Source organism: Chinchilla lanigera, unplaced genomic scaffold (assembly GCF_000276665.1).
Source record: "Chinchilla lanigera isolate Chin_1 unplaced genomic scaffold, ChiLan1.0 scaffold00032, whole genome shotgun sequence".
NCBI classification, from domain to species: Eukaryota; Metazoa; Chordata; class Mammalia; order Rodentia; family Chinchillidae; genus Chinchilla; species Chinchilla lanigera.
Window position 1 is genome coordinate 11,820,623 of NW_004955433.1, and position 14,740 is coordinate 11,835,362.

Here is a 14,740-nt window from a genome sequence, read left to right on the forward strand (position 1 = left end):
TACCACCCACAAGGCCCTGGCTCTTGGTTTCTATTCAAAAATTCCAGCACTCTTTTTTATTCTGACATTATCGTTGCATTGAAGAATCCCCAGAGCATGCTGGGTGCCAAGTGAGCCTGGCTGTCTGCTGATTGATTCTCCGTCCCGAGCCTCCAGCTCTGCACTCTGCACTCTGCCCTGCCGCCCACCCTCCACGGCACCCTGATCCTGGATTCCATGCCAGAATCCTCGAGTCTCTTGGAAGCCACTGCACGTTGACCATTTTCATTTGCCCAGTTACCAAAGTGTTTATGAATATAATTTTGCATGTCAGATTTGGTTTCCATATTAGACTAGATGGCAAGGCTACAGGATCAAAGCTTTATTTTCATTTTATGACATTCCACAGTACTAACAATTCATATCCCTCAAATCATTCAATATTGATTATCCATCTCCAGCTAACTCTTATCTGATACACAACAGGTGCTCGGTAGATATTGGGTGGCTGATTATTTGCTGGAGCGAAATTAATCTGGCCGTTCTCATCTTCTGCTTTAAAAGCTCCCCAACTCTGCCCTTCCCTTGGATTTTCTGCCCAGAGCTTGCAAAGCTGTTGAAATCTGCCCCAAACTTCCACCAGCTTCTCCCAAAACATGCTTCATTCTTGATTTTGTTCCAGCCGTACTCACTTGCCCACTGTGTCCTGAATTTTCCCATGGCTGTGGTGCCACGTCAGGTTGAGTTGGCCATGGTCATGGCGGACCCTTAGCAGCAGATAGAGGTCACAGTCGAAAGTGGTGGGGCTGGGGAGAATTTGGTCAGCAAAGTCAGTGCCCCAAAGAACCTTTGGTCAAGGAGGCACTGGTAAGAGAATCTAGGCATCTGAGCTTGGACTCTGATCAAATCATGGCTGCGGGAACTACTAACAAGCCTCAGTTTTGTCCAGCATTAAAAGGAAGCTGAGGAAGCACCCCAAGGAAAGGAAAAGAAAAGTGGGGTGAGGGTGCAGCCAAGTCACATGGTGTGCAGTAAAGTGTCTGGATCCAGGGCCAGCCCACTCCCAGAAAGCAAAGTCACCAAACAGACTGTCTTGGCTAATGGAGGCTGATGGGGGACTGGGAATGCCCAGTGTTCACAGACGTGGGGTACTGGTGTTGGGTTGGCAAGACTTTCGGATCCCACTGGCCTGGGCTCATCAGCTGTTAGGACAGCGGGGTCATATAGTAAACATTGAACGTGAGGGTCAGTTATCTGTGCTCAGCAGGCACACACCAAAGGGCAGATGGATTCCAGCCCTGTACTGCACTCAGGTAGAGCACAGTCCGGAGTGTGGGGCAATGGGGACGTCACTTGAGATGTTGCCATGTAGCTTTTACACACAAGCCAAGGACTGCACCTGGAGCCAAACTGTCGAGCACTAGGTAAAAAACTGACCAGACTTTTTGCCAAAGGGCACAAGCAGGTGGAAAGCTGTGCAGCGTCACTAACCATCGTGGAAATGCGAACCAAAAACCACAGAAAGATACCGCCGCACACCAGTGAGAATGGCCGCGGCCTTAAACACGGTGATAACGCCGTGCACCAGGAGGATGTGAAATAGCTGGGTCCCTCATATATCACTGGTAAGAAAGTGAAATGGTTCAGCCACTGGGAAAAATCAGGTTGGCGATTTCTTACAAGACTACATCTGTGCTAACACTCTGGCCCAGTAATTGTCCCACAGATGTGAAGCCTATATTCATGCACAAGGTGTATGTGAGTGTTCAGAGCAGGATCATTCATAGCCTCACCCTGCCAATGGCCTCAAAGCCTTTCAGCAGGAGAATGAGTTCAACAAGCTTTGGAACAGCCATGCCATGGAATGCCACTTAGCAATAAACAAGAACTAAACTACTGTATGGATTTCAAGGGAACTGAGTGGAGCAAAACCCCTAATCTGAAATGGTATGTCCTACATGATTCCACTTCTGTAGTCTTAATACAGCACAAGGATGGAGCTGGAGAGCAGATTCAGGGTTAGGGGTGGTGCAAGTGGCTATCCAGAGGCAGGCAGCACAAGAGACCTGTGTAAGAATAGAACAGCTCTGTACCTCCATTATGGTTTTTTTTGGTTTTTCTCTGGTGCCGGGAACTGAACTCACGACCTTGCGCTTGCCAGGCAGGCGCTTTGCCGCTGAGCTAAATCCCCAGCCCCTCCATTATGTTGGTGTTTGCACAAGTTTACACAGATGAAAAAACTATGTACAACTGTGCACACACACATAAAAGTCAATGCAAAACTTGGCAAATCGGAGTCCATGTACTAATGTCAGTCTTCTGGTTTCGATACTGTCTTCTACTTAGACAGGACACTACTATTATTAGGGGAAGCTGGCATTGAGAACACACAGGACCTCGTTCGTTTTTTTTTTCCCCTGTGAGCCTATTATTCCAAAATAAATACCAAACAAAAAACGAGGCCAGGAAACAGGACGCCCACCTGCAACAAGGCACCTTCCTGGGGGACTCTCGTGAGTCGTTTCCATCACGCAGGCTTTCACACACAGCCTTCTCGTCAGCCAGGCCTCACTGGTGAAGCACACACATGCACGCACGCATGCGCGCGCTCTGTTCTTTGGACTGGTGACGTGACTTCCGTGCATATGGCTGCCATTTTCCTCATGAATCCTGCCAGAGGAGCTGTGGCCCTGATCTCTGGGAGAAGTCTCACGGTGCTTGGTCACAGGGACCCTTGATCTTCTCAAACCCATGACCAAAATAATAAACTGCCCTAAGTCTAGGGTCCCCCATAAGCCTGCCAGCGTTCTAAGCGCTTCACGTTGCTGTCTCGCACAACTGTCACAGCAGTCCCAGCTGCTTGTTACTATTTTTATCATCGTTTTTCAGGCAAGCAAAGGTAGGCTCAGAGAAACTGAGTAACTTGTTCCAGGTCACACAGCAAAGATAGGATCCAGCAAAGATAGCAGCCAAACCTTGGCAGTCCGGCTCCAGAGCCTGAGCATTTAACCTGTATGTCACAACTTAACTTAGCTACATGTTCAATCCCGTCAAAGCTTCTGGTTCCTTCAGACATAGAAGATCTCACACCTGCCAGCGGAGTCCCAATAGCTCAGTTGAGGAGAGTCATCCACAGTGTCTAGGGATCAGAGCTCTGGTGTCAGTCCTAACCAGACCCCAGGGTGCTCCTGTAAAAAGCACACATGCACACAGAGTACAGTATGACCATGGGCAAGTTGGTTAACCTCTCTGTGCCTCAGTTTCTCTTCTACAAAACAGAGTTACTACTAGCACCTGTAACATAAGTTTGCTTGAAGGTTAAAAAAATTTTTTTTAATCATATAAAACTCAAGACTGTGCAAGACTCACCATGATTGTTTAGAAATGTCCCCTAGTATTGTTGAATGAGAAACTTGGCTTTCATTTATTTTTTTGAGGGCTTGGGCTTGAATGCAGGATCTTGTGCATCTCACAGCATGCTAGGCAGGCACCCTGCCACCGAGTCTATACCCCACCCCGGGACACCTGGTATTCTTTTTTTTTTTTTTTTTTTTTTGGTCTTTTTGAGACAGGGTCTCACTATGTAGTTCAGGCTACCACTCTGTAGCCCAGGCTGGTCTTGAACTCACAATGCTCCTCCTACCTCAGCCTGTCAAGTGCGGGGATTACAGGTGTGTGCAACCATGCCTGGGGGTACCTGGTATTCTGATGCTATCTATTCTTTGGGACTGGGTGGTGGGAGAGGAAGAGGCCGCTTCTGGCTTAGCATTATTGTATAAAAGGGCTGATTTCTGATCGCTGCTGAAAAGCAAAGGCAGCATCTCAGAAGCCCATGTTTGAAAGTAGCCTGAACCCCCCCACCACATGATTCAGAAGTGATAGCACTCACGTGTTGTTTTGAAAGCAAAGGGAATGATGGGACCAAAGCAAGGGCTGCTTCCAAGCACTATGTCTGTCTGTGAGGAGGGTTGCCTGGGGAGGACACTGAGAGGGTGGCAGAGATGCTAGGCCAGCTGATTCTTAAAGCATGCTAGGAACTACCAAGCAGGGTTTATGGTGAAATGGGTAGATTATCCCACTCCCCCGAAATTTAAAAAGAACATTCAAAATCACTTTGTTCAGCTTCATAGAAAACTGGAGAGAACTTTACTTTGCTGTTACCTCTCTGATTTCATCTTCTGTAACCCTCTCTACCTTGTCCAATCCCCTGCCATCTCTGCACCATTCAATCTGGATTCCTGTACCAAGTACTCACATACCTCAGGGCCTTTGCACTTGCTCAGAACTCTCTTTTTGTGGACATCTGTACAGCTGGCTCACTCTCTCACCTCCTTTTGACCCTTCCCCAAATGTCACCTTCAAGGTCAGCCCTTTCTTGGGCACCTTATAGAGAACTGAATTTTAGGGTTTTTCAACATACAGTTCAAAATAATACATTTAACAACTTCATTGAGATATTCATAGTCCATAACCAAGGTAATAGTTTTAAGAGTGACATCCAGTTACCTCATCTAGTTTATGGATTGTATTTTGTGGATCCTAATGTACATTTTTTTCAGCTCTAATACCTCTGACAGCAGGATGAGTCTTAAAGTGATAGCATACTATCAGTTAGTTAACAATATTTTATTTTTCTTTCTTATTAATGCATAAAATAATGGTGTCCTTTAAAATCAAAGGAATCTTTGAATTGACAAAATAAGGTATTCAACATTCCGTTCATCATTTGTGCCAAACATTTCACGGGGCAAGTTTCAGATAGACAACCAGCAGAGATGTACAATATGCTCTTAAACTTTTATGGGGGTAACTAACATCGCTGGGGTGGGAATGAGGGTGGGGCATTGAACCTGAAGTTGCTTCTAAATTGGTGTGTATTGGAGGGCGGGAAACGTTTTGATGAAGTTTTAATCCTTACAATTCTCTTTAGAATCTCTTCCTTTTCCTCTGTCCTATTTTTCCTTTGCTAATGCTTGCTGGAAAGGGATTCTTTTCTTTGGAGACTGCTAAAAACAATAATAATGAAAAACCTCCACAGTGACTGTCTTTGAAAACTGATATCAAGGTGAATGTCTAGTGGAAATTTGGGGCTTGCTGGCTGCCACGGGCAGTTTGCATTTAAACAAGTTGTGACTTTGATTTAAGATTTTGACTCCATGGGTAATAGATCCAAAGCAGGAGATGATGTATATACTGTTTCCATCAGAAATATCAAGTTCTTTATGTGATGTGTTTATTTCTCTGAGTGGTTATGTATTTAATAAATAATGTGTTTCAGTGGGTATTATTTTCATTTCAGTGTTTAATACCTCCACAATATGTCTCAGATTCTGGGGTGAATGGCACCTCATAAATTATGAGCCGTTATTAGCTGCTTTCTCGTTGCATCTTAATTATTAGGTTGAAAAGAAAGGGCAGACTTTTATAAGCATTCATATTTTCTGTTTACAAGGCTTTTACTGACGTCTAATAAATTTAATTACCTCTAATAAGAAGAGGAAATGAAGTTCTATTTAGCAAATTCATAGCTTTGAAATGCATCTTGTAGCTTTATGAGGACGGCAAGCTCCAGGAAGGTGAAAGCTATTTAGAGAGCTGTTGCTGGGTTCAACTAACTGCAAAACTGTTAAATTATTTTTGTTTCCACTTTATTGCTTAACCTCCAGGGTAAACTTCAGGCTACCTGAGAAAGCCTCCACTCAGGAACTTTAAACTCTACAAGCTTTATCCCACGGGGCCCCGCGGCCTCCTGTATTAAAGGTACATTTTTCAGACATAATTTTAAATTTGGAAGTTGATTGTGTCTTGACCTAATTTCCAAGAGTTGTTGCTTCCCGCCTCCTTTGTTGCTTCATATTATGAATCTATTGTTCTCGCAGGAGGCCTCCCGGCTGGGGAGGGGCAGAGAGAGGAATCCATGTTGCGCTGGCGCCGCGATCACCAAACGTAACCACCTCCTACAAGAAGGCGCCAGATCAGAGACCGATTGCCGGGTTATAAAGATTATGTTTGGGCGAAGAGGGAACCTATAAAATTTTTAAAGACTCATTTTATAGGGCATCAAATCATTCATTTGGATTTTTTTTTGGTTCAATATCTTCCCAAATAATACTTTACAAGCATCTAGATTTCCATTTATTGAGCAGCATCATATGCAGACAGACCCGTGGGAGAACCGCACTGCTTAGTGAGTGATAGCTGTCTCGCCTGGCTCTTTCTTCAAAGCCTAGAAACCAGCTGAGTGGTAGTGGGGAAGTCTCGGGAATGGATTGCCATCCCTTCCGGTTGTCCTCAGGCGGGGAGCCGCTCTTGCCCTGTGACAGCTCCGTGCTCTCCTGGGCTGCCTAGGGGCTGCTGGAGATGGGTCTGGCCCCATGAAGACATCTGTCCTTCTAGTCTGTCAGTCCTCACAGCTGCCCCGCAGTCCTGTCTTTCCTTCATTTGCCAAATCCTTCTTGCTCCCCTTTATTTCCACTGGGACAGTGTCAACAACCCCATGGGTCTTTCTGCCTCTAGTCTCCGCTGTGGTACCCTGCTACCCACAGCAGTGACTAAAATTTGCCCTCCAAAACCCAAGAATATTGCCCCCTCCTAAGCCCTGCCAGGCCCCAGAGCACCCCCTAACCTCATCTCCATCTCTGTGCTCTGCTCCACCCCTGCCCCACCAAGCCTCTTCTGATTCCTATCAAATCCCGCTTCCTGTTCCACAAATGCACCTGGTTCCTCTGGGGAGCTAGATTGGAGTCTTTGCTATATCAGCTGGAATGGCAGAATCAGGGTCAGACTGGGTTACAGTGACCAAGTGGACACATGGGTAGTGACACACAGCTAGACCATCTCGCTGCTCCAAATGGAAGGAAGAAAAGAGAGGGTTAAGAAAGGGTATTTTTGAGCATACTGTGTGGCATACTGGCGGTTTCAATTTCTTTTGTCTGTTCAGAGCCTTTGTCATTAAAAAAAATCCATCCCTTTTTATTGATTTGTGGGAGGCTTTTGTATATTTAGAGTATTATCCTTCTGTCTGTTGTATGTGTCGCAAAAATTTCTTCTAATCTATCGGGTGTTCTAATGTTATTTTTTATTTTTTTATAATATAAAAGCATTTGACTTCCAGTAGTCAAATCTGTTAATATTTCCCATTATTGCTTCTTCTTTCTGCCTTACAAGCTCTTCCCATCATAGATTACTCCTTGTTTTCTTCTGGTATCTGTTGTTGTTGTTATTGTTTAATGTTTTTACTTTCGAATCTCTGCCATCACACATTCATTTTGGTGAATGAAGTTAAGAGAGGGTTTTTGTGCTTTGGGGAGTTGTCACCTGTTACCAGTGGCTGCTCGGACCTTGGTAGCCTCAGTCATCACCTGAAGGAGCTGAGAAGGTCTTCGATGGCCAGAGCCCTGCAGAAGTCCTTGCCTAGGTGGCTGAGGAGAGAGGATTACTGCCACAGAAGCCTGCTTAATTCTCTGTAGAATTAGGCCTTGGTGACTTGGAGACTGGACATTTCCGTGGTGGAACTAGAAACCATCTGTGATATCAAGAAGTGACCAAGCTCATAAAGAAGGCCTTGTCAATATTGCAGACACTCAAAGAAGTTTTGTGGAATGAACGAGTTGATAAATAGAGGGCTGGATGTACAGTTGGACAGCAGTATGGCATTTTCAATTTCAAAAGGAAAGGAGGCATCATTTCCCATGGATACATTTCCTTACCTCTGCAGGGGTTATTAGTGCTGTCTGCCAAAGGCTTCTGGCTCTGCACCTTCTGAGAACATGCTAAGATTGCACTTTCCAGCCTTTGATAGGACATCTGATGAGCCTGCCCAAACAGTGTTGAGCATAAATGTCATGTGTTATGTCCAAACTAAAGTGTTTACTTTAGTGCCAGACCTATGGGCATCCTTTTCGCTTTGGCATATGCTGCTTTGTCAGCTAGAGTTGCTGACTGAGTAGAATTAGCCCTCTCACCAACAACCCACAATGGATGTGTAGCATGAGCAATAAATTAGGGGGATGCTTGTTATCTAGCATAATTCATCCCAACTAATACATCTTTTTTATTTTAAAGGGAAAAAAATAAAACAAAGTTTCAAAACGAGATAATAGGCAGGTAACAATGGTTAATACATTGTGTATTGTTATCTTTAAATTAGTTACTCAGAGTGCAAGATATCAGCATTTAATTGTGCAAACAACATCAGCACAAACCGTTCTTTTCAATGAACTAAGAGAAATTAGTAGTGTAACTATCTTAACTACTATATATATATATTTATATATTTTTTTCTTTTTGCCTTTTCCTTCTTTTTTTCTCCATTCCTCCATCCTAGTTCCTCTTTCCTTTTGAAGTTTCTTCTCATTTTACACTATCTATTGTACATTTTGGGTCTTATTTATTCTTTCAGCTTCTCACACTAGGGAGACAACACGATGTTTACACATGTGTGTCTTGTTTATATCACTTATAAGTATGGTCTCTAGTTGGATCCATTTACCTGTAAAAGTCTCCAATTTATCCTCCTTTATGCCTAAGTAGTACTCCATTGTATAAAAAGACCAAATCTTTTTTATCCATTCCTTGGTTGATGGACATTTGAGTTGTTTCCAACATCTAGCTATTACAAGTTGTGTGGCTATAAACATGGGTGCACATATTGCTGTGGTATGATGCTTTCAATTCTTCTGGGAAGATACCCAGAAGGGCAATAGCTGGGTCAAATGGGACCTCCAATCCTAGTTTTCTGAGGAATCTCCACACTGACTTCCACAGTAGTTTCACCAGTCTATATGCCCACCAACAATGGAGAAGTGTTCCTTTTGCCCTACAGCTCTGTCAGCATTTGTTATTGGTTGATATCTTGATGATAGCCATTCTTTGCAGGGTGAGATGGAATCTCAGTGTTGTTTTAATTTGCATCTCTTGAATGACCAGTGATGTTGAACATTTTTTCATATATTTATTTTCTATTTGTATTTCTTCATCTGAGAAGTATGTATTCATCTCAGATGCCCATTTTTGGATTGAGTCTTTAAATTTTGCAGGTCTGATTTTTTTTGTGTGTTCTTTATATGCTCTCAATAGTAATCCTTTGTCTGAGGAACAGCTGGCAAACATTTCTTTCCACATTGTGAGTTGTCTTTTCACTCTGTTGGTGGTTTCTCTTGCTGTGCAAAAGCTTTTTAATAAGATGAGATACCAGTTGTTGATTCTGTGTGATAGTTCCTGTGTGATCGGGGTTTTATTCATAAAGTCTTTGTCTATACCAACGTCTTCAAGAGTTTTAGCTATTCTATCTTCCAGCACATTTAATGTTTCTGTTTTAATATTTAGATCTTGGATCCATTTCAAATTTAGTTAAGTATGTAGTGAAAGATATAGGTGCAATTTTAATCTTTGGCATGTGCAGAGCCAGTTTTCCTAGCATCATTTATTAAAGAGGCTGTCTTTCTTCCAGTGAATGTGTTTGGCACCTTTATCAAAGATAAGGTGGCTGAGTATGTCTGGGGTTGTTTCTGCATCTTCTGATCTGTTCCACTGACCAACAGATACATCTTCTATTCCAGTGATGGCAAACCTTCCAGAGACCAAGTACTGAAACTAAAATCCATTTATTTATCATAATGTGCCAACACTGCAACTAAGCCTGAATGCTGAGGTTTCAGTTTAGAAAAGACAACTGTCATCTGATGCTTGGCCGCTGGAGTGACAACAGGGAGGACTCTGTGTGCCTGCTGTGGCATGCATGCCATAGGTCCACCATCGCTGTTCTAATCTGAACCCCCAATTATAACTCCATTCCTAGAGGAAAGAGAAATTTCCTTTCTTTCCTTTTAAAGGTTTTTTTTTTTTGTGGTAAATATATGTAGCATCAAATTTACCACCATAGCCATTTTAAAGAGTGCAATTCAGTGGAGTTGAATACATTCACACTATCATATGACCATCATCACTATCCACCTCCAGAATTTTCTTATCTTCTCAGACATAAACTTTGTACCCATCAAACATTAATTTCCCAACCTTCTCCTCCCTCAAGCTCTTGGTAACTACTCTTCTGCTTTCTGTCTTAAGAATTTGGCTATTGCAGGAACCTTGAATAAGAGTAATCATATGGGTGCTTGCTCTTTTGGGTCTGATGTATTTATTTTAACATATCTTCAAGGTTCATCCACTTTATAGCACGTATCAGACTTTCAGTCTTTCCCAGGCTAATATTCCATTGTAGCCATGTACCATATATTGTTCATAATTCATCCATACATAGACATTGAGGTTGTTTCTACCTTCAGACTATTGTGAGCGATGCTGTTATAGATGTGGACAAGTATTTGTTTGAGTCTCTGCTTTCAATTCATTTGTGTGTGTAACAGAAATGGACTTGCTGGATCCCATGGTTACTTTATATTTGATTTTTTTAGTATTTCCCACCGCATCTGCACCATTTTCATTCCCATCAGTAACATACAAGGGGTCCATTTTCTCCACATCCTCACCATCTCTTTGTTTTCTGGGTATGGTTTCTGTTTTATTTTTATTTTTATATTTTTTGGTATCAGGAATTGAACTCAGGACCTTGTGCTTGCCAGGCAGGTGCTTGTGCTGCTGAGCTATATCTCCAGCCCAGCTTTTGTTTTAATATCCAAATTAGTGGGTGTGAAGTGAAATTGCAATGTGGCCCCGATTTCTTTTTCACCCCTTTCCAAATGGGAATGAAGTCATAGCTGTCACTGTCCCCACAGGTTGCAAAAATACTTCTCAGTCTGGCTATAGGTACGAAAAAGCCAAAGTGGCAAAATTATGACATGAATGAATTTAGTCTCTTCTACCTATTCTTCCCACATCTTATACCCCAGTCCAAATGCCCCTGCTGACCTCCCCTCTTCCCACTGAAGTACTCGGGTATGGTAGGGAGAGAGTGGGACTCCCAGGAGTACTTGCTGTCTAAATGGGGGAGGGGGTCATCCAAAGGAACACACTGCCAACTGCGTAAGTCCTAAGTTCAGTGCAGAGAATTTTTTGGAGTGGGGCACTACTGAAGTTGAATCACACACACTGTAACACCTCACACAAATGATGCCCATTCCCACAAGCTACATCCTGAGCCATGACCACATCCATTCATTGTCCTGCTGTTTGCTTGACTGTATTTAGAATTAGGCTGTCTTAGACATGCTGTTTAAATGACAGTATCATTATGACTTTACCCAGACATCTCCATGAGAACCTACAAGGTCCAGCTATATAGTTCAGCATCTTTATTAGAACTACGCCTTTAATATAACTGCGCCTGAGTCCCAATATCCTGGGATGTTCTTCAGGCTCTGGCAGGTGATGGTTCTGAGAAGAATCTCTGGCGTTGACCATCATGGAGGCTGAGGCTCCATGATGTGGGCACAGAGCGAGTCTGGTCACTCAGTCCTCACCAGATTCCATCTTCAAGTATGGCGTTCATGGGCCCTGGAGGTGCTCCGGAGTGGCACCATGGCTCCTTAGTGGCACACTTTTGGACATGGACACTGTGGGCAGCTGCTTCCTGTCCCCATGGGGAGGCCCAAGGGTGCTGGCCAGTGAAACTTGGGAGAGCAGATGAGCCTCCCCAGCTCCAGTCCGTAACTTGAGCTGAAGCAGCTCTGATGACCCGCCCAGGAGTGACTGCTGGAGCTGTGGCCTGAGGAGTGGAGCTGGCGTGGGGAGAGGTGGGGTTTGTGGACATGAGCCACGCTGAGTGTTCAGCCCCACTGTTGTTCCCTTCTACTTCTGTTCACCTTGAGTGCTCCTCGCTTTGCTCCTGGGCACCTTCCAAGACTCCGGGGTACATGTCCTGCCATGAGAAAGAATCACCATGGAGAAACGCTTCCTTGTAGGTTCCTTCCCCCAAAAGAAGACAAGAGCCCATCCCATAGCTCTTCATGATGCTGAGACCAAGGGCAGAGCAAAGTTTTGATAATAACAACAGGGACCTACAATGCCAGAAAGGAAAAGGTGACCCTGAAACTCAGATTCCCTGCACCTACAAACCAGCAGGGCCTCCACTTTTCAAGCAAGACCCCTGCTGCTTCTCTTCCCCTGCCTTGCTGCTGCAGGAGCTAGATTTTTTTCCCACACAGGAATTCCCTTCCTAAAGGTCCCCTCTTTCCCCACCCTTGGTACAACAGCCTCATGGTTGACCCTTTATACGTGGAAGTTTTTAAAAAATCAGTTAATGTTAGAGTTTTCCTGTGGGTGGTCTGGGAGGTCAGCCTTTGACATGACAAAGCGGATGCCTGACCCTCTCATCTGAGGCATGCATCTCTGGGTGACTCCTTTCCTCCAGCACAGCAGGGAGGATCGTATTCTAATGTTAGGCTGGGTAAACCCACCTGTCAAATGGTCCTTCCCAAAGTGAAAGTTGCCTCAAAGACAAAACCCAGCATCCAGCCTTACAACTGCCAAGAATTCAGAAATATTAGGGCCTGGTCCCAGACTGCCCTGCAGGTAGTTATACTCCTCAACACACGGAGTGGTCTCTTTCCCCATAGCTGCATGGGAACAGTGGCCAGGGAATCATATTTCATCCTCAAGAGACTTTCAACCCTCCATCCATCCAGCCTGCATTGAATACTCACCCAGAGCCTCTCCTCCTGCTAGTCCTGTGGGGAGTCCAAGACTGTGACCCTGATGAGCCTCCAGCATAGTCTGATAAGAAGAAGAAACTTGGTGGAAATCACACGATGTGATTCTCCATCAAAGACTCATTGAGAAAAATTAGGCTTCAGTTAATGGGAAAAGTGTTATCAAACAACATCTTACAATATGTTTACTCTGGAAAATTGCAACAGGGCCTTGGAATTCTCAAGCTGCGAAGTTCTTGAAAATCAACTCTTCCCATTCTGTTGCTTTGGAAGGAAGCTGAGATCCCAAACAATCCTATGAGTTGTCATTGTCTTCCAGCTAGTGAAGTTCTAACCGTGCCTATTGCTTGGGTTTCCTGCCTCATGGCATGTGGTCCTTTAAAGGGTGCAGAATGATCCTCCTTCCTTAAGCTCACTGGAGCTTACAATGGTTGGGAGGAGAAGGATCCTTCTCTGGCTCTGAAGACTTGGGTCTGATTTATTGGTGACTGGATCGCTGGTGCAGGAAGCCAGGGCATCTGGGTAATTCCCAGTTCTAGCCCCTGCTCCCACCCACAGAGATCTTCCTCACACCTGCTCAGGTCAGTGCTAGCCCCTTACTTCACATTCCTGCACTGGCTCCCACCACCCTCTTAGGATCTCCAAAAGTTAGTGGACTCACTCTTCTCTGTGTTAAATCTTCCATCATCCTTTCAGCACCGCCAAAGAGTTTGCTTTGTAAAAATTGAGATATAATTCATACACCATAACATTCATCCTCTTAAAGTGTTCCCTTCAGTGATTTTTGGCACATTTACAAAGATGGGCAATCATTCTATATCACTTTCTATATTCAATGTTTTTACCAATGTTTCTATATTCAAATCATCCTATAACACTTTCTATATTCTATATTTTTACCACTCAAAAAGAAAAAAAAAACCCTCACACTATTAAAAGTCACTCCCCAGGTTCCTCCTGTCCAGGCCCCCTGTCCAGGCCCCTGGCACCCACTGTCCACTGACTGTGTTGATTTGCCTATTCTGGAGTCGCATGAAAAGGAGTTTATTACTCAAAACAATAGGGAGTGGCGTTCAGATGGCACCTTCACACGTCTATTGAAGGAGTGATCTTTTGTGTTTGAACCAATGGAGACTCCCACAGTGGTCTGGGAGGGCTCAGAGGTGCTCAGCTGGGCAACTTCTTCCAAAGGGAATGTGGGAAGATGTTCTAAGAAATACACTGTGACCCAGCGTATGTCCAAGTACAACTCTCATTTACCTCACTTGGGAGGAACAAATATGAACAAGAGTTCATATTTGTTTTAAAACTTTAAAAGCTAGATAGGCAGAAAAAGAAGTCGAGCTTTTCCAAATCTGCTGACCCCTTGGCTTGTGGTCATGGTTTGTCTGAGTGGCATTTGCTCTTCTCCCTAGATAGCAAATAGGGGCACAAAGACCCCCCACTGGGGATCTGTCCTTTCACAGGGCAAGTAGAATGTGACAGAGTCTGGGTAGGTCCTTACAGTCTCAAATTTGGAAGATTTCCTTCCACATGCTGCTCAAGTGGGTCAGCTTGCTCTCCCACTTGACTAAGATCCCTGAAGTCTGGTGTGTGGGTTCAAAGTCAGATTATGGCTCTTGTTCATCTCTGCTTTCATTTTTCTCCCCACCAGGTCCTCTTTCCTCTGCCAGCTTCCAGCCAGCAGCCTGGGCACAGCCAGAGTTGCAGATTTGTCATGGAAATAAATGAAGTCAGGCCTTCAAAGAGGAAAAGCTCTGGTGTTTTTCAAATGAACCCTTTAAGTCCACTGTCTTGTGGCTTGGCCAGTGGACACAACGTTGAGTAGAGCTTAGTGGGAGAGAAGCAAGGCAGGGGTTGGCCACGGAAGCTCGGGAAATGGAGATGGAAGATGTGATGAATTCACTGCCTAATGAGATGGATCTGTCATGCTCCCAGCCTCATGGCCACATCCCCGGGATGGATCGTGCAATTGAAAAGCGAGAGCCGAGACACCCTGCCTCCTTCTCATTTATTAGGACTTAGAGAAAATGAATCGGATTTGGAGCTCTCTGGGGTCAGCCCTGAGTAGGATTCCTTTTTAGCTGGGAGGTGGCGGCTCTGGAAAGGTTAGCATCCTGTCCCCAAAGCTGTTAACCAGGGGCGAGGTGGAG

At 44.4% G+C, this 14,740-nt stretch overlaps 1 protein-coding gene across 1 annotated transcript in view; it reads left to right on the top strand.

The window, feature by feature from the left end:
* The window catches only part of Fto (fat mass and obesity associated), a 410,887-nt gene extending 396,554 nt beyond the window's left edge, over positions 1-14,333 (top strand). The window contains exon 10 of the mRNA XM_013516227.1: positions 14,242-14,333. Within this exon, the coding sequence (XP_013371681.1) occupies positions 14,242-14,318 (77 nt within the window). The 3' untranslated portion in view covers positions 14,319-14,333. The remainder of the gene's footprint in view (positions 1-14,241) is intronic.
* Positions 14,334-14,740: the final 407 nt, after the last annotated feature.